This window comes from Stegostoma tigrinum, chromosome 10 (assembly GCF_030684315.1).
Source record: "Stegostoma tigrinum isolate sSteTig4 chromosome 10, sSteTig4.hap1, whole genome shotgun sequence".
NCBI lineage: Eukaryota > Metazoa > Chordata > Chondrichthyes > Orectolobiformes > Stegostomatidae > Stegostoma > Stegostoma tigrinum.
Genome location: NC_081363.1, coordinates 55,697,943 through 55,725,446, shown reverse-complemented (window position 1 = coordinate 55,725,446; position 27,504 = coordinate 55,697,943). Strand labels below are relative to the sequence as shown.

Below are 27,504 nucleotides of genomic sequence, written 5' to 3'. Positions count from 1 at the left end.
TCTTTAAGGGTTACTTTAATTTTGTATTAAGATTTACTCTGCTATTTGCATTTTACTTCAACAGTGATGATATGTTGAACATTCAAGGACTTCCATAGCAATCGTATTCTACAGAAGTCCAGTTTTAAACATGAGATTTATTTTCTTTTATATTTGCTTTTGATCAAGCATCCACTATAATATTGTGTTTTCTTGGGATGCTCATTATTTTCAAATTATATCGTCGCAACATTAAACTCCAATGAAACAGTTTCAAATTCTTGGTATGAATTCTCAGTAAATAAAACTAAAGAATTGTGATCCAAATAAATAAAAGTCTCTGCTGAGTTGTTGGACTTATAGACTTCAAATTATTGCAGAGTAAAAACTAGGTTCGATGTTTCTTTGTCAACTATTGAATATTTTTGTTGGCACAAATTTAGTTTTTAGGAAACTAACTGTCTGCTCATTTGATCCTCATTTCATCCTTGTGTAACAACACCGCATCAACACCAGTGCTGCTGGTGTCAACAACTAGTTTGAACAGCTTATCTTAATTTGGTAAACTTGATGCAGAATTCTGACACTCCTGCATACTCGAATTTCTTGCCTATTTTTAGATAAATGGGATAACGGAACTTACTACAGTGCTGAAATTTGGAACAAACTTCTGATAAAATCCACTCATACAACATATTGCAAAATTTTGCATTTTGTCTTAGGTAAAGGAAAATTCAAGATATCCCTTATTTTTGACTCTCTAAGTGCTACATGGCCTTTTCCCCCCACAGGGTGGCCTAAATATTTCACTTATGCTTTGGCAAATTCACTTCTGGCTTTCTTTAAGACCAGCTTAGCACTTTGAAACTAATCAAACAATTCAAGTCCTAGACAAAAAAAAATGAAAGAAACACAGATGCTGGAAACCTGAAACAAAAACAGAAATTGCTGGAAGATCTCTGCAGGTCAGGCAGCATCTGTGGAGAGAAATCAGAGTTAACATTTTGGGTCCAATGGAGAAAGGTCACTGGACCCAAAATGTTAACCTTGATTTCTCTCCACAGATGCTGCCAGACCTGCTGACATTTTTCAGCAATTTCTGTTTTTGTTTCATGCTGTTTAATTGTTGAAAATGTTCTTCCCAGGTTTGATTGAATGTAACTAATTAATCTATGTAAACAACATATGTGCATAATCCTTCAGTAATTTTGTTGGTTACTTGTTGAAAATTGTTGGTACATTTTTCATTCCAATTGGCATGATTTAACAATGATAAAGTCCATCCAGTGTTCCAAATGCTGCAATTTCTTTGGCTGTATCAGACAATGTATCTTGCCTATACCTTTTTAATAGGTCAACTTTTGTAGCAAATTGTGCTTGTCCAATCCTTTCAGTTATATCCTCCAATCTTACAATTGAATACAAACCCACTTTTATCACCACATTTATTTGTAATAATCTATACATAATCTTTGTGTTTCATCTAGTTTCCTCTGGTGAGCTCCAGCTGCTGTGACTTGGTTCAGTAATGTAATTGTCCATGATGAACTTGATCTATTCCATCACTACAGCTGACTCCTCTCATCTGAGTCTTTGACGGTGTTGTTTCATGCATAGTGCATCTCTCACATCAACATTATATATAGCTCAAGACATTTTCCCAGCCTGTTCATACAATTTGATTTATCAGCCTGTAACAGCTTTTGTTTTCACTTTAATATCTTTTGGGAGAAAGTCTTTATAAGACTTTGGTTAGGCCACATTTAGAGTATTGTGTTCAATTCTGATTGACACATTACAGGAAGGATGTGGAGACTTTGGAGAGGGTGCAGAAGAGGTTTACCACGATGCAGCCTGGATTAGAGGAATGAGCTATAAGGAGAGGCTAGAAAAACTTGGGTTATTTTCTCTTGAGCAGTGCAGGCTGAGGGGAGACTTGATAGAAGTCTATAAAATTATGAGATGCATGGATAGAATTCACAGTCAGAAATATTTTCTCAGAGTTGAAATATCTCATACTAAGGGCATGCATTAGAGGGGGAAAGTTCAAAGGAAATGTGATGGGCAAGTTTTTTTATACAGACTGTGATAGGGGTCTGGAACACACTGCATGGTTGTGGAGGCAAATACAATGGGGCATTTAAGGGACTTTTAGGTAAGCACATGAATATGCAAGGAATGGAAGGATATGGACCAATGTCCGGCAGAAGAGATTAGTTTCATATGGTGTCATGTTTCATACAACATCATGGGCCAAAGCACCTGTTCCTGTGCTATACAATTCTATGTTCTATATCATCATTTTCCATTCAATGTTTCAAACTTCTGACCTCTGGAGAATCAACTTTTGAGTTGTCAGTTTCTGTTTCATTTTCATTCATTCTGATATTCTTCTTTAACTCCCTATTTCTTTCTTGACTATGAATATACATCTGATTATTGTCCATATCATGGTATTGCTTTAACATATTAACACATGTACTCACTATCTTTGGTGCTACATAATTCACATCATAGAGTTTCTTTTTTTAGAATAGATTTTATTGTCACTTATACCTGAGTATAAAAGTACAGGAGTACAGTGAAGAGTTGCCTTTCTCCAGCACCATCTTAGAATATAACTGTTACAATTAAAAACAAGAGCCGAAATTTTATTTTGATTTGATAAAGTCCGCTGAATCTTGCTTTTAATGGTGCTTCAGAGACAGTTAACAGTACTCATACCTTTTCTCAGCTGGGCAACAAATTTCTGAGCTTTGGTCTTAAAATCTGCTCTCATTTTCATTGTTTGTTGAAAACTTTTAAAATGCTTTTTAACCAACTGATATACATCGGTTAGTTTTTCTGGGAAACTTGGTATATTGATATGAACTGCAGTCTCTGACCTTGTTAATAAGCTTTTCTTGGATGAATATCAGGGAGCTCTCACCTCATGTCTTTATCAATTCAAAAGGACTGAATTTTGTGGACTCATTATGGGCATCCCTAATAGCAAACTACAGCAGGGGAATTCCTTTCTTCCAATTACAAGGACATTCTCAACGATAACTTCTAATTGTGGTCTTTTATATTTTGTGCTATATTTCCAATGCTCCCTGAAATTGTGAATGATAACCTGAAGACATAAATTGTTTTATTCTCAAACAAATCATTATCTCTTTGAATATATGTGACAATCAGTTCAACATTCAAATTTTATTTCCTGTGGACAAACTTTTCCACTACCATTCTTGCAATTTGTTTTCAAAGACACTGCTTCAAGAAAACTTGTTGAAGCGTCCATAATTATGAGAAGATACTGATTCCTATTTGGGGCCACAGATTGGGGTTCTACACAATCTATTAAGATTCTGCTAATGATCATTGAACATACAGATTGAGATTTTCCTGACTAAGTGACATCCATGACAATAAGTTAACTACAATTTTAAGTAAAGCTGGCCAATAAAAATACATCTTCCTCATGATTAAATGACCTGGAATTTGATATACTACTCTAACATTTCAAAACTCATGAAACTACATTCTGGTGGGCTACTTCACGTTCCTCATCAGCTGGCATTTATAGTCGTCTCTATTTCCTTATTAACATTTTGTCTTTTAAAAATAGCACTCAGGCATTGGTGCTGACTTAATTTCTGAATAGGCAGTTTGTTACATACAGCTGTCTTAATTCAGAATCTGTTTGTTCCCTTTCTAATAAAGAAATGTGGTTAAACATGTTAGCTACTAAAAAAAAAACAAAATAACTGCGGAGGCTGTAAGTCAAGAACAAAAACAAAGTTGCTGGAAAAGGTCAGCAGGTCTGGCAGCATCTGTGAAGGAGAAAACAGAGTTAATGTTTTGGAAGGGTCACCGGACCCAAAACATTAACTCTGTTTTCTCCTTCACAGATGCAGCCAGATTAGCTCAGCTTTTCCAGCAACTTTGTTTTTGTTGTTGTTAAACATGTTAGCTTCCTCTTTACCTTTATCCTTTCTTCTTAATTTTAAAAAATTAGTGTCAGGTAACAAATTCCTAACTCATCTCCCTTTTTTGCAGACTCCTCCTCTTCCTGTCAAATTCTTTGAGCCTGAGGTCTGCCACAACTGAATCAGGAAACTCCAGGATGTTTCTCCTGTAGCATTTCAATTTTTTCAACTTCTAATGGTTGCTCGAATACTCTTGATACGACTGATATTTCTGAATCAGCCATGGATTTTCCAAGATAAAATAAATTCCTTCTAAGGGGATTTATTACATTATTCTAACAACAACCCCGCCACTTATTAAGTCACTTTTTAATCCAATTCTGTGTAATGAAACTGGTTTTCCTTCATTAGCTCCTATAGTAGACAATAGTATCATAAGCCAGCATAAGTGAATGACTTGCTCTGCTATCTCACATTACCTTTACTAGTTCACCTCCTTGAAGAAGAGTAATGAAATCCCTCTTCCTTTTAAACAAAATATTTAGAACTCCAGTTGTCTGATTCCCTTTACCAAGAACCAAAGAACATTTGCTTGACTATCCTAAACTTTATTTCCCTTTCTAGTAGTTTAAGGAATATTCTCCATCTGTAATCCTGCCACATTTTTATTATCCCTTTACAGATATCTCTTTTCTGAGGATTCCTTGGGTGTTCCTACCACTGCTACAGGGACTCCCATTTAACTTGCAACAAATATAGCATATTCAGTCTTATTACAATGGAATAAAATTATATTCTTTTCATCACATTTAGATTCTAGCCTTTTTCATTATTTTGGCATTCTTCTGTTCGTTCCCTAAAACTTATGGTTCCAACCCTGGATTTTCTTTTCCTCCACTTTCTTTGCTTGCCACATGATTGTTTCCCCACATGTAATGGCTGTGACAGCTACAAACAGTACTTGGCTTTTTGAATTTTTGATAGGTGATGTTGAACTAAACAAGTGTTAAAGGTTACTGGAATACAATTTTGGAATTCTTCCTTAGTCAAGATTTCCCTCATGTTCTCAAATTTGTTTTCTTCATTTTAGTGGTCAAAACCACTAATCCTGCAACATTTCATTTTTATCTTGAAAAATCTCCAAATGTCTGTTTAGGTTTTATTGTTATAGTCCTAAACTTTAGTTGATGAGCTTGATCCTAAAGCTTATAAGCGCTGAGTATTGTTCTTTTAACAGCATGCATAGTCTGCAGATTGCTATTCTTACAAATTTGTGTACACATTATCAGCTGTACCTCTCAAGGCACACTATTAACATTAAGGTCCAAACATCCATGGGTTGCTTCAACTTCCCAGCTATTATTTCAAATGAGGTGATATGCCTGTAGAATCCACTCTAAGTTTATGCACTAAATGCCAATTTCTAATTAAACCCCATATTTTAGAATCAGATCCATCTTCTGAGCTAATGCCTCTCTTTTCTTTGGAACATGGGAACAGGAATACACATTCAGCATCTTGAACCTGTTTCCATGATTCAGTCAGATCATGGATGGTTTGTGGCCTAACTCCATATCACTTAATACCTTTGCTTAACCAAAAAAATCGCAGATTTAAATTATCAACTGATCCAGCATCCACTGCAGTTTGTTGAAGTGAGTTTCAAACATCTACCACCCTTTATGTGCAGAAGTGTTTCCTAACATCTGTCCCGAATGGCCAAGCCCTAATTCTTAGACTATGGCCCCAAGTTCTAGAATTTCCAACCAGTGAAACGGTTTATCTTTATCTACTCCATCTTTTCTTGTTAATATCTTGAAAACCTCAATCAGATCACAACTTTATCTTCTAAATTCTACAGAAATTAGGCCTAATTTATATAATTTCTCCTTAGAATTTCCTTTAGTCTAAACGTTTTGAGAGACAAGTCATGTTCTCTTAATTTCCTCTTTTTGGAATTCCAGTTCCTTTTAAAATTCCATTTCCTTTTATATTTTTTATTTGCAATTTCCAATTCAAGTCATCTTGTTTCTCTTCCTTTCCTTTTTCCTGAGCTATAATCTTTCATTTTCTTCCCATTTCTTCTTTCATCTATTTTGCTTCAAATTCAAGTTTTTAAAAAAAGTTCTAACTGAATCTTAGTTAATTCTCGCAGTGATATCAAGATACCTGAAGTCCAGGTATCATTCTTTTTACCCAGGCCAATACGTCCTTCCCTTGGTGTGATGCCTGGATCTGCTCACAGTACTCCAAGTGGGGTCTAACCAGGGTTGTGTATAACTACAACATAATTTCTGCATCCTTGTACTTCAGTCCTCTAGATATAAAAGCTAGCATTCCATTAGCTTTCTTGATTACTTTCTGCACCTTTTTATGGCATTTTAAAGATCAGTGCATTTAAACCCTTAAGCCTCTTTAAACATCCACTGCATTTAATTTCACATCATCTAGAAAGTATCCTGATCAATCCTTTTTTGGTCTAAAAGGGAGGCCATCAATGACACTATCTACAGTACCACCTAACTGTGTCATCAACAAATTTGAATATATTGCTTTCAATGCCATTACTCATGTCCTTCATAAATAATGTAAATAATTGACACCCTGCCGCAGATCCTTGTGGAACACAAACCAAAAGAACTGCGGATGCTGTAAATTTCAGGAACAAAAACAACGTTGCTGGAAAAGCTCATCAGGTCTGGCAGCATCTGTGGAGGAGAAAACAGAGTTAACGTTTCGCATCCGGTAACTCTTCCTCAGAACTGGGTTCTGAGGAAGGGTCACCAGATCCGAAACGTTAACTCTGTTTTCTCCTCCACAGAAGCTGCCAGACCTGCTAAGCTTTTCCAGCAACGTTGTTTTTGTTCCTTGTGGAATACCACTGGTCACATCCTGCCAATTTGAGGATCTTCCTATTATCCCTCTTTCTATAACCTGTTACTCAACCAATTTCTAAGCCAGAACAGTAACTCTTCCTTAATTCCATTAGCATCTGCCTTCAAAGTCTATATAAATAACCTCCGTATATTCTCCTGTCCAGTAGGTTAATAACCTCTTCAAAAATTTAATGAGGTTCATCAGGCATGACCCACTTATCATGAATCCATTGCTGGTTCTCCCTGATTAGCTGACAACTTTCAAGGTGTTCAGTCGCCCCAAACTCTATTATAGACTTCAGCAACTTCCCCACCACAAACTTTAGGTTTACTCCCTAATCTTCCCCTTTTGCTCTTCTTAAAAAGCATAGTGACATGTAAAAGTTTCCAAATCAGAGGTATGACTCTGCATCTACCAAACTCAAAGATTATAGCTTAGGTGTCTACGATGTGCTCCCTTCTTTTGTTTAACACCTAGGATGGCAACTGAGGGGTCCTGGGATTTGTCACTCTTTAATTCCATTAATTTCCTCATTACCAATGTTTTACATACATTCATTTTATTCAGTCCCTATCCTTGATCTATTATTAATTTCCTCAGCACTCCTGGTAAGCCTATCCTCATTTCCTATTGTAAATACTGAGGCAAAGTGATTATTCAACATGTCTGCCATTTTCCCACGGTCATTGATAATATCCCCACTTTCAGTCTTGGAGAGCCAACATTGCTCCTGACCACCTGCTTTCCCTTTACTATAAAATTTATTTTTATTGTTTTTGATGTCCCTGGCAAGTTTCCTTTCATAATCTCTTTAAGTAGCTCTTTTCAGCTGCTACGTGCCTCTTTGCTGGTCTTTGTATCTTTTCCATTCAGCATAGCTTCCTCTCGTCTAAGCTTTTTGAGGGAAAAGTTGTGTTCTCTTAACTTCCCCTTTTTGGAATTCCAGTTTTTTTTAAAAATTCCATTTCCTTTTTTTATTCCTTTATTCTCAATTTCCAATTCCAGCTATCTTCCAGCTATCAGACACAGGCTAAGTCAGTAACTTTTCTTTTACTGAACTCTAAGAAAACCTTAGAGAGTTTTCCAGCCCTGACTACTTGGACTACTGAAATACCTTATGACCACTTTGCAGCACTGATAGCCTGGAGACTGTTGAAACAAAGCTGCTCAGGTTCTAGGCCCGAAACGTCAGCTTCTGTGCTCCTGAGATGCTGCTTGGCCTGCTGTGTTCATCCAGCTCCACACTTTCTTATCTCTGCTAATTTGTTTGTATGGATCTTTTCTCTGAAGTCCACTCACTGCTGGCCTCTGGGCTCTTTGTGGTCACAAAAGCTCAACTAAGTAGACTTTTCAGCAATTATCTCACCAGGTAGCTTATTCAGTCATAGATAATGGGAACTGTAGACGCTGGAGAATCCAAGATAACGAAGTGTGGGGCTGGATGAACACAGCAGGCCAAGCAGCATCTTAGGAGCACAAAAGCTGATGTTTCGGGCCTAGACCCTTCATCAGAATGCATGTAATAGTTACATAATGTATTTTTTCTTGAAGTGGAAGATCTTAATTGATTTAAAAATAGTTGTAAGGCCTGCTCATGTTTGTTATATTCTTATGTTTAGTAGATATGGCTTCAGCACTTGATTGCAAGTGTAGTATGTATTCGTAAAAACAGAATTAAAATATGCTGACAGCTTTTCAAATTTTTCATTATTCTCAGTTCAGCTCACATGAAATCCACTTCTGTCAACCCCTTTGGCTACCTCAATCTTTTTTCTTGAATAAAATTAATTGACAAATTTAACCATCATTTAATCTCCAGAGCCACAAGCTGATGCAATTCTGCAAATTATTTGTTGGAATTATTTAGTTGAAAATCTCCACCCTCCCCAGCCTTTCAACAGTGTTTGTGAACGCTTTTATTTTTAGCAAAAAGGGCTGCTAAGACTATTCTAATGAATACAGCATTGAGTACCAGCACATGGTATCTAAACATTGGCAGCTAGCCATTGTTGGGTTTTTGTTACTGAAGCCACAATGCACAGAATACTAGCTCTGTCACTGTAAAGACTATTTTCATTGAATTTCAATAGATGGACAAATTCCACAGCAAATCCATTGACATACAAATGCTACGCTGGAATAATGAAATCGGAAAGGTACACTTCATGTTAACATATCATTATCATTTACGTCAAAACATCAAGCTAGACAGCATGTTGTTATGTACTAATAACAATTGTCTTCAATAAATCATGCAAACAGCACAATTTGTTGAAGATAGGACAGTTTGACACAAGTAAATTAAGATTCTTTTTGATATTAATAGAGGAAAAGATAACAAGAATGAAGACATATATATTCTTCCAACAGACTCTGTGTGCTCTCTCACTGCACCTGACGAATGGGTTGCGCTCTTAAAGCTTGTGATCCACTTAAACCTGTTGGATTATAACCTGGTTCAGAGGTTGTAGGAACTGCAGATGCTGGAGAATCTGAGATAACAAGGTGTAGAGCTGGATGAACACAGCAGGCCAAGCAGCATCAGAAGAGGTGGAAGGCTGACGTTTCAGGCCAAAACATCAGCCTTCCTGCTCCTCTGATGCTGCTTGGGCTGCTGTGTTCATCCAGCTCTACACCTTATTATCTTGGACTATAGCCTGGTGTCGTGTGACTTTTGACTTTGGCCACCGAAGCACCAACACCTCCACATCATAGGTGTTTTTCTAACAACAGATACCAAATACAACTGTTCATGCAGGACACTACCTTGGGACAATCATTTTTTAAAATGATTTTTCAAACACTTGTTTCTCCAGTTTTCCATTTCCTCCTCTCCTTACCAATCTCTGGAGGCACAGGTAACGTGGAGAAACAGCCTTCCAAGTGATCGGATGGCAGCCTGGACAGTAAAAGGCAAAAAACAGTTTAATTAATGGGGTCTTTAGTCAGTCCATCCTGACTGTCCATAAACCCACCACGGGTTGCTGAAGAGTGGTCAGTAGCGAACACGTGTTCACCTTGACTTTTAGCTCTGACTGAAGCCAAATCACCCAGCGACTTGTTTAAAGATAGACTTGCTCCATTCTGTGGCTCACTTGTCACCCCAAGGCGGTACTGCACGTCCAGTGTCGAAAATGTAAGCGCTCTCTTGCTAAATTCTATGCAGCCGACGCGTCTCGAAATGTAAAATGATTCTGCCGAAAAGATTTATGAGAGGGTTAGCCACACGTTCAGTGGACACATCCGTCCGTTGTGCACGGCGGGCGAGGGGGACGGGTGTCATGGAGAATAAAATGCTGCGGGTGCTGGAGATCTGAAATGAAAACAGAAAATGCTGCAAATGTGCTTTGGGGGGGGGGGCGGTGGGGGTCGGGCAATGGCTGCCCGTGAGTTTGAAACACAGTCGGTTAAAGTCTCGAGGCAATTAAAAATCATAGTCTAGAGACATCGGCTCTTCCCCATTCCTCCAGGCGCTGCCTGGTCTATCGAGTGTTTTACATTTTTGTTTTCCTTTGCAGAAGTTCGGGAGGTGCCTCGCTCCTCACACGCAGAAACTTCTGGGTTTTTGGCTTTAAAAAAATGTCAACAAGTGCGGCCCCTGGAGGTGAGGTGACGTCACCGGACCGCAGCCGCGAGGCTGTAAACAGGTTTCGGGCCGGCTCACTCGGCCAGACCGGGAGGGGAGCGAGCTCCGTCATCAACATCAAAAACAACCCGTTCACTGAGGCTTCACCTTAACCTGGAATCCGAGACGGGAACGCAGTTATCAGTCATCCATGCATTCACTACATTTGTGGAGGGTCGTCGCAATTTTTGACGATTGAAGCGTCAAGAGCCCGTTTCATCACACTCCTCCTTCCCTGCCCACTCACCACCCCATTACCCTCCCAGCGCAGCAGCCAGGTGGAAGTTCCCGGCCTATTTCCGGTGGAAGGCCCAAAGCCACGAGCGGAGATAAAACATCGGCGGCGGCGGAGGCCTGAGGCAGCGAGAGGGATGAGAGGAGGCGGTTCTGCGGCCTGGGCTGCTGAGCGCAGGGACAGACACAGCCGGAGCCAGCAGCAGCAAAATTAAAGCAGGCTTCCAGCCCGGGCGATGGCTCTGTGCGGGGCGTCAGCGGCCGTGGCCGAGGTTCTGCCGTGCGAAGTCATCGTTCACATCTTCTCGTTTCTGTCCCCCTGGGACCGGCTCCGGGCCTCGTCCGTCTGCTCCAGGTGGCGAGAGTGCCTCTTCTACCCGTCCCTGTGGCCCGAGCTGCGGCTTCGCCTGCGCGGCTCGGACGCCGAGCGCTGCCGCCTCGACTTTCTGATGAAGAAGTGCGGCTCGTTCGTGCGGGAGCTGCGGGTGGAGTTCGAGGGCAGCGGCTCCGAGAGCGCAACGGAGTTGGGTACCGGGGAGCTGGTCACCCTCAAGGCCTACGTGGATGAGATGGTGTGTGTCTTGAGGAGCGTCCGGACCAATCGCAATCTGCAAAAACTGAGCGTTTTCGGAGACATCTACCTGCAGGAGCAGGGGGAGAAGCAGCCACACGAGTAGGTATCCGGGCAAAACTCTGAGGTAGGGGCTGCAGGTGCTGGGGTAGGGGGCGGGCACTGGTCTGTCTGTGTCTGTGTGGGAGCTAATAACGGTTGGTCACAGTCACTCCAGTAAACCGACAGAGGGGAAGGAAATAAGTAGCAGAGTTTCGAGGCCGGAGAAGGTTTTTTTTTCGCCCCCCGCAATGCCATTTTGTAACAAGTACCGTACAGTTTGTCGATCCTCCGCTCTTCCACTGTCATCTTTTGATTTGCATAATTCCCGAGAGGGATTTGATGCGGAGTGATGTTGCTTGATTCATTGCATCTAACCTTTTGGCAGGCAAGATCGGGCTGAAAAGCTGAATGGAATGTGTATTGCAACAGTTTAATGCTTTTGAGATTCATAACCGCCCCCATATCACCCATACACGCTCTCTCTCTTTGCGTCCCCCTCATATGTGCCCAGTTTAATGTTTTAATCTCCAGAAGCGCTGTTTGACTCGAAGGAGTTTTGTAATCCTAACGTAAACCCGATTTAATTAGATTGCTTCGCAGATACTTTTCTTTAAGCTTGTTGTGTAATTAAGTCAAGTCTTTAAGATGGTCATTTACTATGGTATACCCCTTCTATTCTCTTTCCTTTAAATTATCTATCTTTTTGAAAGAAAATCTGCTCTTAATGCATTTTTTAAGGAATTGGGGCTGTACGTTGATGGCTGTTGCCACTTTGGTTAAAAAATAGCCTCAAGCAAACCAATGTCTACCAATTTCTAACCCAATGTCTTCTGTTTGTAAATCACTGTAAGAATCCTCCCAATTGTACCACTGAGTTTTTTCCATGAGCAAAATGGATACCTGCTGAAAGTCTGAAATAAAACAGAATTCAAGGCCACACTCCACATATCTTGCAGCATTTGTGCAGACAAAAATGGTTAATGTTTTGGACTAGTGATCTTTTCTTGTTTTGAATAGAATTTCTGCAAAAGTACAATTAAACTTTGATAACAAAGTGTGGAGCTGGATGAACGCAGCAGGCCAAGCAGCATCTCGGGAGCACAAAAGCTGACGTTTCGGGCCTAGACCCTTCATGATGAAGGGTCTCTCTGAAGGATCTAGGCCCGAAACGTCAGCTTTTGTTTTCCTGAGATGCTGCTTGGCCTGCTGTGTTCATCCAGTTCCACACTTTGTTATCTTGGAACTGCAGATGCTGGAGAATCCCATTATCACTGATTACAATTAAACTTTATTCATTCATGGGTTAGAGCCTCACTGGCTAAGCAGTGTTTATTGCCCATCCCTAATTGCCCAGAGGGCAGTTGAGTCACCCATGTTGTCGTGAGCCTGGAGGCACATGTCAGCCAGACCAGGTAAGAATGACAGTTTCGTTCCCTGGATGCTGTTAGTGAACCAGATGGGGTTGACTAAAATTGACAATGGATTCATTGTTATCAATCTCTAATGCCAGATTTTTTTCAAAAATTGAATTCAAATCCTACCATCTGCTATATGATGCTATGGTGGAGTTGGAACGCAGGTCACCAGGACATTTTCTAGGTTTTGGGATTAACAGTTGAGCACTATACCACTCGGCCAACACCTTTTCCCCCTTTTTTATTGCTGTAGTTAGTAGTGTGTGTGTTCTTATCACCACCCTGGTGTGAATAGTGTGCTGGAAATCAATCTCCACTATCCATTAGTCATATCAAATTTGAGTTATGATCAATCTTGACATCTAAGATGGTTAATGCCTGACTGAGCATTGTCCAATTTACTCCAGGTTTCATCAATTCAGAAAAAAGATTTGACAAACCTGTCCTGTAATGTGGCAAAAATAGGTCATTGCTTACTGATATTCAGTCTTAAGCTATGCTCCTAATACACACGCACTACTTGTACACAGGGTGGGCAAGACAGATGAGAAACATTCTGACTATCATGAGTAGAAAACATAGGTAAAGTGCAAGTTTTGTAGATCAGATTCTGAACCAATATAATGGAAAGAGATGACTTTCTGTCAGCTTGAGATTATCAGGCCATGTTAACTGCTGCAATGCTCAATTTGACAGCTGGTCAATGTGACTAGGCTTTGGTTGAAATTAGAAGTTTCCCAGGGTTGGTTTGTTTTTTCAGTCTGAGTGTTGTTAAATAACACTGACTTCCAGTTGTGCGCTCTCCTTTTTTGGTTCAAATTGCCACTTAAACCAATTCAAACCAGGTTGCTGGGCCCTTATTCACTTCCAAAGATGAGTGGAAGATTTTCTTCACTTTAAGATCAGGTGTGATCAGCGCACAGCAGAAGATCAGGATCGCATGGAGTATTTTAATCAGATTAAGGAATAGTTGCTTTTTACTACAGGTTGAACTTTTATTGGATAGTGCAGAAAGAATACTTTTTTGGTTTTTATATAGCTGTTGTGAATGAGATGGGGATATGCCAGTGTGTCTATATTTGAACTAAATTTGATTTGACATCATTTCATACCTATGGGGTGACCACCTTTCACAGTTCTCTTTTTTAAAAAAAAAATGCTTTTCTCAAAAGGTCTAGGCCTGAAACGTCAGCGCATGTGCTCCTAAGATGCTGCTTGGCCTGCTGTGTTCATCCAGCTGCACATTGTGTTGTCTTGGAATCTCCAGCATCTGTAGTTCCCATTTATCTCTGATACGGTTTTCTTATTGCTCTGGATTTTATTCATTGTGCCATGTAATTAACCTTTACAGGAATAGCTAGTTATTTTGAGTATTAGTGAGCACTAAGTATATTAAACAGTGGGCACTGAAGCCAAGTGTTGGTCTTTTTTTTGTTTAAAACGTGAAAATGGCTTTTTTATAATGAGAATTCAAGATAAAAGTATGGAGCTGGATGAACACAGCAGGCCAAGCAGCATCTCAGGAGCACAAAAGCTGATGTTTTGGGCCTAGACCCTTCACCAGATTGGGGGATGGGGAGAGGGTTCCGGAATAAATACGGAGAGGAGGGGGAGGTGGACCAAAGATGGAGAGAGAAGTTAGGTGGGAAGCTAGGGAGGGGATAGGTCAGTCCAGGGAAGATGGACAGGTAAGGAGGTGGGATGAGGTTAGTGGGTACAAAATGGAGGTGTGGCTTGGGATGGGTGAGAGGAAGAACAGGTTAGGGAGGCAGAGACAGGTTGGACTGGTTTTGGGATGCATTGGGGGGGGGGGGGGGGAAGAGCTGGGCTGGTTGTGGGATGCAGTGGGGGGGAGGGGAGATTTTGAAGCTGGTGAAGTCCACATTGATACCATTGGGCTGCAGGGTTCCCAAGCGGAATGAGTTGCTGTTCCTGCAACCTTTAGGTGACATCCTTGTGGCACTGCAGGAGGGCCATGATGGACATGTCATCTAAAGAATGGGAGGGGGAGTTAAAATGGCTTGTGACTGGGAGGTGCAGTTGTTTATTGCGAACCGAGCAGAGGTGTTCTGCAAAGCGGTCCCCAAGCCTCTGCTTGGTTTCCCCAATGTAGAGGAAGCCACACCAGGTACAGTGGATACAGTATACTACATTGGCGCATGTGCAGGTGAACCTCTGCTTAATATGGAAAGTCATCTTGGGGCCTGGGATTGGGGTGAGGGAGGAGGTGTGGGGGCAAGTGTAGCACTTCCTGCAGTTGCAGGGGAAGATGCTGCTTGGCCTGCTGTGTTCACCCAGCTCCACACTTTATCTTGGATTCTCCAGCATCTGCAGTCCCCATTATCTCTTTTAGAACTTTGCTTATGCATTTGCGTCTTCTGGTCATTCTTCATCAGTCCCAAATAGGCATCTCAGGATCTAAAGATTTTAAAGTAGAATCAAGTTTTGCCTCCCATTAAATCCTCTTAGTCCTTGATATTTATAATATGGCTTTTTTCTTAAAAATCTCAATGCCAAAAGTATTAACCATAATGCTTATACTCTTACCACAAGTAGAGTCACTTAACTAATATTTTAGAGAATAAAATGATTGTTAATTCTATGCTTAACACCAAATCAGTTTTATGGATTATTTATATAAAATGATTGGATTAAATGTAGAAAATATTAATATGCAATTAATGGAGAGAGAGCTTGACTTTCTTGGATAACACTTGTATTTTTCCCTTCCCTACCCTTTCTCACTGTTTAATGTTTAACTTGTTTTTCTTATTAACATTTTCTGTCCTCAAATTTCATTTTCTTTTTCTCATTTCTATTTTTTTTAGATTGATACTTAAAACAAAAAGTCTGAGCAGATTATTTTTTCCCCTCCCCCCAGTCTGCAGCCATTGGTTCTTCGGTATGCTACAAAACATATTCTGCTGGTCCAGTTTATGTTAAAAATGTAGTTCTCATACCAGTGGAATTTTTGTCCCTTTATTAAAGGTAAGGTTTGCTAGGATATCATGTATTAAAGGGCTATTGATACGGAAACAAATCAATTTACCATAATTTAAAGAAGTTACGTGCTACATAAAAGGAAGTGGGCTTGAGAATTAGCATATTTTCAGGTGGCTGTTGAAGCAAAGCATTTTCTTTGAAAAGAATCAAACACTGTAGTGCAGTTTTCTTTTTGAAACAATGCTAAAGTGTTGACAAAATTGTTTGAATCAAAATGCTGGTTTTGGGCTTGATACTGTGACATCTCTAAGTATAGAAAACGACAGTTAGCAATCAGTTAGGTGTTGTGGAGTAGTTATTTTGGAACAGTTTTTAAGAGGCTAAGAAGTAAACCTTTGATTGAAAAGGCTATTGTGTATGTTTGTTGCTATGGTTAGTTTCAGCATGTGTGGGATAAGATTGAATTGCATACTTACATATCTGCAGTGAGTGGTTGTAGTAGAAGTAGTATGGGTGGCAACTGTCTGCAGTACAGCAGAGCATTTAGATCTGATAGCTTGATTCCTCAGGAGCTTGCATCTTTGGAGGTTTGGCTTGGTTAGTTGCCTTATGTAACCTGGTGACTGTACACAGTACAATGGGATTTGCACCCAGTTCTTCTGTTTTTTTGCTTTGGTGTTTGAGCAGATGGAAGGAATTCCTCCAGGAGGTTGAAAAAGTACCATAAACAGCATTTAGGCAATTATTGCCTTGTCATTGCTTTAACTGCAAATTGTGGCTTTTGTAGCCACTTGGTAACAATAGGTTTGTTTATTTAGCTTAATCACCAAATATGGGTGGATTTGAAAGGAGAACAAATCAAGAATTAATGGTATGTCTTACAGAATTTCATTCCCCAGATGCAAGTATTAATCTGTGCCATATATTTTTTGAAATAACTGCCTAAAACCAGGTATGATTCTGCTTGTCACTTTGTAAAAATGACAGCCATATGCTTTATGGCTTGTAACTGCCACTTTCTTTCATTACTGGTAAGTATTATTCTGGTAATTAAAATGACTTTTGAGACATTGCAACTAAAAATTGTTGAACTCCAAGTAAGTGTCTTAGGAAATAAAGATTTTTAAAAAGTGCAACTTAAATCACTTTAGTGTTTTGACTAAGCACTCTTTGGGGCACAGATGATTTTTAATTAAAATATTACCCAACTTGGACTCCACTTTTATAAAAAGAAATTTCCTGTTCTCTCTTTAAGCGGTTTTAACTGTCTGGTTTGAAGCTACATTCTCAGCTCCTTTGCTGTATGGTATTGTTTCAATTAGTGTCATTCTTTTTTTTGATTAACTGAAGTTTCTCGACTTCCCCAATGTTGATTTTAAAATTTCTATTTTTATTGTCTATCATAAAGATACCACATTTCCAAAAGAACATCCTTTTTAAAGTGAATGGTAAAGCGAGGGGAATTACCAAATTGGGTGATTTTTTTTTTCTCCCTTCCTTCTCTTGGGGAAACCATAAAAGCATAGTGAGATTTGTAATTGTGGACTGTTTTGGATAAAATGGAAACTGCCAATTTAAACTGGATTACTGTGTGAGACACCAAGGAAAGTTCAATATCTGGAAACTACAACCTAGACTAAGTGTAGTTATTTGACTATCATTTTAATAATGGAATAAGCTCATCTTAATTGTGACTTTTTAAAAATTTTAATAGAATTGGCTATAAATTAAATACCCTCTTTCTGATTTTAAGCAAATGTGCAGTTGCCAGTTAGGAGCTGCTTGGCTTTCCTGTTTGTTCATACTGTTTCCAATATAATATGCATTCTGTTCCAAACAGCCTCTATGGAGGGAGTGTAAGTTGATTCTGGGGCTTTGGACTTGCAAATCTAATTGCTGGTAATAGCTAGAAATGTAGCAAATGTAATGCTTTTGTTTATTGCAGAATCCAACAATTGATTGAAGAGGTATTGGGAAATTCCAAACATCTGAAATGGCTCTCCCTTGGGTTTATGATGGAGGTAGTAACTCCCACAACATTAGCAGCCTTGCCTCAGTCCAGTGCCAACTGCATTGAACACCTGAGTCTCCTGGATACCCATTTTATTAATAAATCCCCAGTTGTTGAGGCAGTTGAGCTGGAGCGCTTTTTAAACCTGCGATCGCTTGCATTGGATTTCTGCGATTTTACTGCTGATGTGACACGAGTACTCGCCAACAGCAACCATGTGCCTTTGCACAGGTTGTCTCTCTTGATGTCCAACATACATGCTTTAGATAACATGCCACAAGATGCAGATTGGAAGGTGCTTACCAGGCACTGTGCAAATCTTCATGTTTACATCATGGCTTTTAATGTCAGGAATGACATTTTGCTAAGAATTCTGAAGCCGAGCATACCTTTAGAGAGAATTCATTTTGACAGCTCAACTAATGGTATTTCAGGTGATGTGGTAGATCTCATAACCCAGCAGTATAACAAATCCCTTACCCACCTCCTCCTCATAAAGGATGTAGAGCAAGGCATCAACGGTTTTCCAGACGTCGGCAGTGACCGAAATGAAGACCCCATGGTAATTTTGGCATGGAAGTGTAGAAAACTGTCTCACCTCTCAATCCATGGTAAGCACTCTTCCTATTTGATTACTTCAGTGTCTTAATATTTAGTGAATTAAATACATTTCCTTTTGACTTGAGTCTGTCTATTTTAGTGTTTTGAATATGATTTTTGCATGTCAAGGCTGAGGTTTTAGAAAGCATAACCAAAAAGGAAAGCAATAAGCAATGTCACGAATCTGAGTGAAGTTGAAGTTCAGTGCAAAGGTAGATCTTTGTGACTGAAATTGTTATGTTATGTTGCAGCACTGTCTCAAATGTTATGCTTATTAAAATGAAATGCAGTTTCCGGGAAATTATTGAACTGGCTTATTGTTTTGTGCATTCTACCTGTCACATTACCTAATGTGTTAAATACATGTTTTGATGATGGACACTGCACTAGTGAAGTTTTAAACAGCATTCTTATGAGTCATTATCATCCTGAATTATGAAATTCTTTGTAACCTTATGACCACAAGTGACTAGATTAATGAGCCAAACTCTCTCAGTTAGGTGGTGCATTAGTAACTGCTTGGAATTTGAATTCCATAAAAGCTTGTGTAGGGTAAGGTAAATTGGTTTCAAGAATAGTAGAATTTTACTGCCGACCAGTTTGGTTTGCTTTCTCTTTTTACTGAAACAGCATGAATTACAACTTAGATTTGTTTTTCTTTGGAAGTCAGTAAACTTTGGATAAACTTGTCTTTAACTTGTACCTTTTTTGCATTTTCACTCAGTAACTTTTGTGTTTTCAATTTACACTCTAGGATATGTTGTTTGGGCCCACAATCTCATTGCAATCGCTCGGCTTCGTGGACCAGGACTGCAAGTCCTGGAAGTCACTGAGGAAAGCATTAACTTTGATGCTGCGATGACTCCCCTGGATGGGGATCCTATGCATAATCTCATTGAAGAAGTATCCTTGGGTTTGGGAAAACGATGGCATCCAGTAATGAAAAATGAAATTCTTTATGTTTTCAGTGAGACTGCTCGTTATTTTTACAAGGAGATGCAGCGCTTCAGTGAAGGCATTTAGCATTTCAAAACTTGTGTATTAGACGGCCCTGCATTTTCAATAATTTAACATTTACATGTGCTGTTAATTAGTATTAGTTTATATATAAAGTGTGTATCCTGCTTAATCTGTAAATGTAGTTGGTATTGGTTTAGAAGTAGATGTGGCAAGAGTCACTGGATTTTCTCTGTCAGCGCCTGTGTCAACTGCCAAAGAAAACAGAATGAAGAAGTGCCCACATGCTGGCAGGGGCAGGCCAATGGCTGGTCAGCCAGAACCTACGAGTTTAAAAGGTCGAATTTTCGACCTGCGGTACACAGCTGTGCTGTGGCTCAGTCAACAACTTTACAGCTCTTAAATGAACGTGCACCTGGTTCACTGTGAATAGTGAATACAAAAAATCAGTTCTAACAAAGCTATGAGCTGCTGCTATGATTTTTGAGAACATTCCACTAGGATAACTTAAATCTTGTTAAAGCAAGAGGCTTTAAAAGCCGCAATGTTCAGGGCAACCGCGGGTACAGTCGTGGTCTCTGTGAGACTAGCACCTGACCCCAGTTTTAAGTGGTACGAATGTTGTGCATTTAATGTAAGGACAGCCAGTATTACTCAGTGTGGCCATCATGCTGCCCAGCAGTGCTGTGACCTGGCTGCTTTGTATAAGCTTGTAAAACAAATTTACTGTATGCAACATATGTCAAGATTCTATTTATGAAGAAAGTGTGAGTGGTGATTGTTTCAAATGGTTTTACCATCTTGTGTCAATGATGTGTTTTGACAGGTGTGCATTATGTTGCATGTCTCCAGTGATTAATGCACTTACCATGCGGATTTTATATGTACATCTGTAGAGTGGATCCACTGGTGCAATGTATGAAAATGCCAGATGTGGTGAGATTTTATCATTGAATGAGATCATATGAAATACTGACAGAAAATGTGAGGAAAGCAGTTGAATGTTAAATTAATGTTTAAGTTTGTGACTGTTAATTGTTTAATCTATCAATAAAGCATTCAAATTACTTAATGTTTAGTGCTAAAGTTTTGGGAATTTACAATAAAGTTGAGCTATTATGTACACTGCAAAAAAATGCATGTGCTGACAGTAAAATACATTGGTTTTAAAAGTTTTAGTCTTTTGCATACATGGAGTACTGTATTAATATTTGCAGTAAAGTGTGGTTACAAGCTAAAGCAATTGATTCCCATTCCTTACACTTTTTTGCTAGAAACTTCTAATGCTTAAAATATTTTCATAGGTATGAAATTTGTATTGCATTTGGGTTTTTAACCATAACTGGGTATAGTTGCCATTATCCCAAAGAACCATCATGAGAGAGATGACTGAATTTTACCTGATGTCATTGAAGGGAGAACCCTCAGTGACCTCAGCCAGTATGTGAATTGAACCTGTGCTACTAGTCACTCTACGTTGCCACTCAGCCAGCTGAGCGACCTAACTATCCTACAAAACATTCCATTGCCTTGAAACACATTTTTGCTGCTGGGAAAGATTTCAGTCATATTTTTTCTTTTGAAGGTTTGAGACTCTAGCACTTGATTTGTTCAAATAGCTTACTGGCTTTTTAAGATCTTTTTAGTTGGCTGAAGGCAAGGAGAGAACAACAATGCCATTGGCAGCTACTGGAGGGCTTTGGAGCATGTACGGATGAAAAATACACTAAGTGTCGAAGGTGGTGAATAATGTGGATTTAGAATTTGGCAGGGGGGGAGGGTGCTCTAGTGCTAATTCTTTTCCTTGCTTCTGAATGCACTGCTTCATTATACTCTTTCTTGATTGTCACGTGATCAAAAGCTTAGAATACTCTTCCTGATCTACCTTTTTGGTGTAGATATGCCAGAGACTTCAGCAGTCAACATGACATCCTTGCTACCTTTTTTAAAAGCAATTATTAGTTTGGCAACAAATCTGCAGAATGACCAATTGTTTTCACTGCAAATGAACTCGTGGGTGGGGGGAAGGAAACAAAACTGATGTTAGGACTCGGTCTTTGATATGTAGTACATTTCAGCTGCTTAATGCAGGTTGGTTTGAATTGTGAACTGGTGTAAGGTCCTGTTACAGATGCCAAATAAGCTAATAGTGATCACTTCTTGTGAACAAAATCTCTGCAGCTGTACTATGGTTTAAGTATTTATGGATCCTCTTCCTAACTATCCATCAACATAGATGTGTTTTACTGTCAGAACTTTTGAAGATTGCTTAACTCTTATCTAGCCTGTTCATTGTTTAGCAAACAAGTAACTTTAGGCTTGGTGTATCTTTGAAACAGATTTGAGGGTGGAGAATTGATTTTCCAGATTCCCTTTTTTTTAAGCTGAACCCTGTTAAGTTTGTTCATCCACCCACTGCTTTTTCAACAGAGATTTTTCAGGCCACTAAATTCTCATACTCTATGTGGAAATACTAACTGGGTGCAAAGACACACAAATTTAAGCAGAGACTTCATTGCTTAAAGTTTCTTCACCTCATTTTAAAACTCTACTTGTGATTTAAACAGGGTGACCTTTGGAATTGGATCAGTACCGTATCCTTCACCTACAAAGTAATTTGACGATTTGATACATATAGTTTTTGACTTCAACAGAAATGACCCAAATGGGGTGGATTTCTTCAGTTGTTGCTTTAGTTATTTGACTGCGCTTATTCAGTCAGTGACCCACTTCTGGGAGTAGACCAGGCCTTCTAGCCCAGAGGTAGGAGCTCCACCACTATGCTATCAAAAACATTGCAACAAAAATGTTAACTTTTTTATTTCCTATCCAACAAACAGTCAATAGTTTGAAAATGCTTCAAATGGCTATGGTGGAAATGAATTGTAGCTGTAATATCTAGGATTTGTCTAGGAATACCAGAGTTGGCTTTAGATAAACTGTGTAGTACTAAAGTGACTAACTTTCAATGTGAAGTAGATTTGAAATGTCAAAGAATTAAATGCCAAGATGAATTCAAGCAGAAACTAATTCCTAGAACTAGTCAAAGTTGTAAAATCCCATAACTGATTTACCTTCATTCCTGTGTACAGATGTCTGTATGAAAAGAATTACACATCTAAAGTTGTTTTTAAATTGAGCACTTGTCTTATTTTCAGTATTTTACAATAAACTTTTATATTCTAAACATTCTTCAAACATTCCTTTTTATATTAGAGTATAAATCTGCATTTACATAAGTGGAATTAAAGACAGCACCACATATGGTATTTTCTGGTTAAGATCTCGAGCAGTTCAAATACTATTTGTTGTTTTTTAAAAAAAAACTCTTGCATTTACAAAATTCCATACACAACTACAGCATACAATGCTGTTAATAATGCATGTTAAACTATTGTACAAGGGCACAGTAAAAGTTCAATAAACTCCATGAAGTCTCCTGAGGTGTACAACTTGTAAACAGCACTATCAGAAAGTGCCTTTTATTCCAAGCTAGAAAGTCTGTATTAAATATCAATTATAACAAACAATTAAATTATACTTAACTTGCAATCCACATCTTCATTGACTTAACATGGCCATAGAGATGCTCCTTTTTCTGTAATTCACTTTTCTTGTGTAGGGTGATCTGATGCAGAAAACTTGGGTAGGGGCTGTCGAGACGGAAGAAGACCACTTGTAATATCTAGAAGTTGTCTAGGTGGAAGAAATGTAGGCTGAGGTGGTGGGTTTACTCCGGGCTGCACAGGATCCCGCACTAAAACAAAGTACAGGCAAGTTATTTTCTTGGAACAATTAGTGAAGCATTTTATTTCACCAAATGCTGGTAGTAGTTAACTTGTTATTGGTCCCAAAGGTGAAGTAGGAAAGGTGAACTCTGACTTCCAAGAACGCTATATAGCCTCTTGTCTCATTTTTGCACTTAATTCCCAGCATATTGTTAACTTTGAGGTGATTTTGGTTCAATTCAATCAACATTAAAACCTACACAGGGGAGCAAAGACAGCTTTGAAATTTGCAGAGCAAACGTAACTTGGATTTGCAGATATGCCCTAATTTTTAAGTGTAGGGGTCAGAAATCTGGCAGATGGAGTACAACGGAGGAAGGAAAATGGTCAATGGCCATTGAGAGGGGGGAAGGAAAGAAATCTCCATTAAATGAAAAATGGACCACAACTACAAGGTTCTAGTGCATAAGCTAAACTCAGTAGGCAGGTATAACCTGTTGTTAGGAATGCTATCCTTTGAGAGAAAGTGAGCATAAATTATTTTAAATTCCCCTGTATTGCACCATCCAAGAAAATAAAGCTACAGCATTCTGATGGTTTCTTAGAATAGACAGTTCTTTGCAGCTTAGATCATGACTTCAGAAAGCTGTGTTATCTTTCCAATGCCAGAGTTTGGGATACCTGTTCTGAACTGGAGAGGAACTTAGCGGCAGGAGCTAAACTTGTTTGTGGTCCACACATGTACCAATGACATACATAGATAGGACACGATCAGCTTTAAAAAGTAGAAATCAATCTCTACATTATTACCTGAACCCTGCAAATTTGCATAGGGTAAATAAAATTAGAGTGACAGACACATGGCTCAGACATTGAGACACAAATGGGTCCTGATTGATGTGGCACTAGGACCATTACTATTCCAAAAGAGGAGGGAGGCCAATTCACCTATTACCTGTCATAGGGAGGGTGCTCAAATCCATTATTTGAGAACATTTTAGCTGGACACAAAATCATGATGATTTAATCAGGAAGAGCCATCATGACTTTATGAAAGGGAAATCATGAAAAACAATCTTTTGAGATTTTTGACAAAGTGGCATCTGCAGTTATTGAGGGGAACCTATAGATCTGATGTACTTGATCTTTAAAAAGGTGCTTACTAAGGTTCCACATTAAGGGATACTGCATACAGCAAGCATGTGGTGTGAGGGTAACGTGAAGAGAGGATTGGTTAGCTAACAAGAATCAGATTCAGGATAAATGGGTTCGCCTTGGGTGGGCAAGCTATCAATGCTAGATCTTCAACTATTGATTATTTAGATGAGTGGCTCAGTGGTTAGCACTGCTGCCTCACAGCGCCAGGGACCCGGGTGCAATTCCACCCTTGGGCGACTGTCTGTGTGGAGTGTGCACATTCTCCCCATGTCTGCATGGGTTTTATCTGGGTACTCCAGGTTCCTCCCACAGTCCAAAGATGTGCAGGTTAGGTGGATTGGTCATGCTAAATTGGCTATAGTGTTCAGGGGTCAGTAGATTAGGTGGGTTTTAGGGGAATGGGTCTGGGTGGGATTCTCCAAGGGTCGGTGTGGACTTGTTGAGCAGAAGGGCCTGTTTCCACACTGTAGGGATTCTATGAAAAGACTCTGCAACTTAGAAGAATAGTAATTCAGGCTAACGTATAACTTCTGACAGCCTATGGTAAACAATGGGTAATAAGTGATTAAATATCTCACAGCACAAATGCAATCAAAACAGATTTCTCAGTAACTACACCCCAGCTGTTTGTGACATGGTTAAGTGATCATTCTTGACCGCACTTGGAATACTGCGTCCAGTTCTGGGCGCCCTATTATAGGAAAGATGTGGATGCTTTGGAGAGGGTTCAGAGGAGGTTTACCAGGATGCTGCCTGGACTGGAGGGCTTATCTTATGAAGAGAGGTTGACTGAGCTCGGTCTCTTTTCATTGGAGAAAAGGAGGAGGAGAGGGGACCTAATTGAGGTATACAAGATAATGAGAGGCATAGATAGAGTTGATAGCCAGAGACTATTTCCCAGGGCTGAAATGGCTAGCACGAGGGGTCATAGTTTTAAGCTGGTTGGTGGAAAGTATAGAGGGGATGTCAGAGGCAGGTTCTTTACGCAGAGAGTTGTGAGAGCATGGAATGCGTTGCCAGCAGCAGTTGTGGAAGCAAGGTCATTGGGGTCATTTAAGAGACTGCTGGACATGTATATGGTCACAGAAATTTGAGGGTGCATACATGAGGATCAATGGTCGGCACAACATTGTGGGCTGAAGGGCCTGTTCTGTGCTGTACTGTTCTATGTTCTAACTCAAAATTGTACAATTCTTCACTTTTGCTGATCTAGCCCTCGAAACGCTCAAACCATTCCATCTTGAAGTCTCTCAACTACTGTTTTAGACAACCAACCTCTTATCATGAGTCCATACTTCTCTCAGCGCTTAAAAACTACACTCCAGTACTTAGCAAGGTACAACTATAGCTTTTCAGATAGCTAGCTTAATCACATGTCCCTGCCCTTGCCCTGAGTTCTAACCTTTGTTGTGTAAAGCAAATATTGCTTAAGGAAAATAGAGTTGTTCACTTGCTGGAAAGAACAAAAAAAAGCCCAACAGTTGTGGTCATTGCACATGTCTGGAGTAGGGTCTTGAATCTAGGCCTCCTGCTCAGAGGTAGGGACACTACCATTACCCACTTCACAACCCCTGCTCTCAGCTATTCTGATGTATTGGTAGCACCTGGCATCATGTGTGCCATTACAACTTTAAGGACTTTTCCATTATGACTCCTACGTTTTAACCTCTTCAAACTCAAGATGGTAATTGTTCCAACAGGAGACATATTTATCTACTGATGACTTCACAGTGGGACCCCAATACACAGTCTAGTTTACTTTTCCATACAGAAGAATCTCCATCTTATGTATGGAGATTTCCTCTCATTCTTGGACTTTGAGACCCAGGCTACAGCTCTTGGCCTTCTGAGCGCTCTAACTGCACAGAACAAGTAGTTCAGCTGTGATCTCTGAACTGTCCTGAGTAATCTATTTAAAAACCTAGTAATAGATTCCACCCCTATCACCCAGCAGAATTGCATTTCATCACCTAGCAACTGTTGGAGCTGTTCCATGGTTCTTAGCAATCATAGACGCTGGCTTGTTCAGTACAAGAAAACCTAGAATATAACAAAGGATTTCATCACATCAGTTCATTTTTCCAACAGCAATCTTCAATTTTTAAGCAGCCAGCATTGAGATTTTCTTCCTTTTTTTGCTCAATCTTCTCTCAAAATGTTCCTTCAGTCCCCTTTCTCTCAGCAGTACCCTAGCCAGCTTCTTGTCCTAATTACATTCAGCAATTCCTTTGTTCGTTCATACTCCACAACACTTCACCATGTTATCTTTTCTATCCGACTGATCCTTTCTATTGTTCTTCAAATCCACATTTCAAAGCCTTTTTTAATAAGGTGGTCTCTTCTTTCCATAAGTGCCAAGCCTCACATGCAGACAAAATAACACTCCAAGCTCTTTACAAGTCGCTCAAGTTGTTTATTCAACTTCTGGATGGCAACTGTCTTACCATTTATGTTCTACCACTATAATAAATTGCGCTGAATAATTGTGCTGAATACACATAACAGCCATAGTACCACCAATGTAATCCCCAAGTATTATGGATTTTTATTTGCATATTGTGGGGAGACCTATGATAAATCATAGGTGGAAATATTCTGGCATTAAAAGGTGCTTCCTCAAAAGTACAAAATTACTTTTGTTAACTTCACTCAGATCTCAGTACCTTTGTAAGTGTAATTCATTCCACATGTATTTTTGAACTTCACTACTTTCATGGAAAATATTGTAATTATCTGCATTTGGATTTGGAGTTAAAGATGCTGTAGGAGTTACTGTGCATTGAGAAGAATGAAAATGGGAGTGACAAGCTGACACAGGTTCAGACCCTGATCTTATTGTTTTTAGGATCATCTCCAACCTAGAAAAACAGGGTAAATATCTCTTGGTTGCATAAGTCTTAAATGAAATGAATTTGATGTTCACTGCATATGCTGGTGCATAACCTTGAGATAAAATTGGCCTTAATTCAGAAATCTCAAAGTCATTGAGTTATACAACACGGAAACAGACTGTTCGGTCTAACACATCCACAGCAACCAACTACCCTAAAGTATCTGGCCCATATCCCCCTAATGTCCCCATCCAATGTTTTTAGTGTTTAACATGTTGTAACTGGACCCATCTCCAACACCTCTGGCAGCTAGTCCATATATGCACCACCCTCTGCGTGAAAAAGTTGCCCTTCAGGTCCTGGTTAAATTTTTCCTCTCTCACCTTAAACCTATGCCCACTAGTTTTGAACTCCCCTACCCTGGGAAAAAGACCTCGGCTAATCACCCTTTCCATGCCCCTCGTGATTTCATAAACCTCCACTAGGTCACCCCTCAGGTTCTGACGCTACAGGGAAGAAAAACCCCAGCCTATTCGGCCTCTTCCCATACCTCAAACCTTCCAATCCTGGCAACACTGTCCACTACACCACCAATTTTGGCATCATCTGCAACTTATTAACA

The 27,504-nt window shown here is 39.6% G+C and overlaps 2 protein-coding genes across 3 annotated transcripts in view; one reads left to right on the top strand and one right to left on the bottom strand.

Moving 5' to 3' along the window:
- Nucleotides 1–9,782: 9,782 nt before the first annotated feature.
- Nucleotides 9,783–20,232, top strand: LOC125455849 (F-box only protein 33). The gene is made up of 4 exons (XM_048538368.2): nt 9,783–9,903; nt 10,286–11,299; nt 17,543–18,219; nt 18,963–20,232. Exons 2-4 carry the CDS (start codon nt 10,863–10,865, stop codon nt 19,229–19,231), a joined length of 1,383 nt encoding a protein of 460 aa, XP_048394325.1. The 5' UTR covers nt 9,783–9,903; nt 10,286–10,862; the 3' UTR covers nt 19,232–20,232.
- A 1,781-nt stretch (nt 20,233–22,013) lies between these two features.
- Nucleotides 22,014–27,504, bottom strand: part of mia2 (MIA SH3 domain ER export factor 2) — a 71,535-nt gene continuing 66,044 nt past the window's right edge. The window contains exon 28 of one of the 2 annotated variants that reach the window (XM_048538365.2): nt 22,014–22,922. In XM_048538365.2, coding sequence (XP_048394322.1) covers nt 22,771–22,922 — 152 coding nt within the window. In that variant the 3' untranslated portion in view covers nt 22,014–22,770. The remainder of the gene's footprint in view (nt 22,923–27,504) is intronic. The other variant, XM_059649184.1, reaches the window with a different exon arrangement.

Bases quoted from the DNA above. Each gene is read 5' to 3' on its own strand.
- LOC125455849 (XM_048538368.2), top strand. From the start codon at position 10,863: ATGGCTCTGTGCGGGGCGTCAGCGGCCGTGGCCGAGGTTCTGCCGTGC. The intron at 11,300-17,542 runs GTAGGTATCCGG...TGTTTATTGCAG, and splicing joins GGGGAGAAGCAGCCACACGA to AATCCAACAATTGATTGAAG. The intron at 18,220-18,962 runs GTAAGCACTCTT...TTTACACTCTAG, and splicing joins GTCTCACCTCTCAATCCATG to GATATGTTGTTTGGGCCCAC.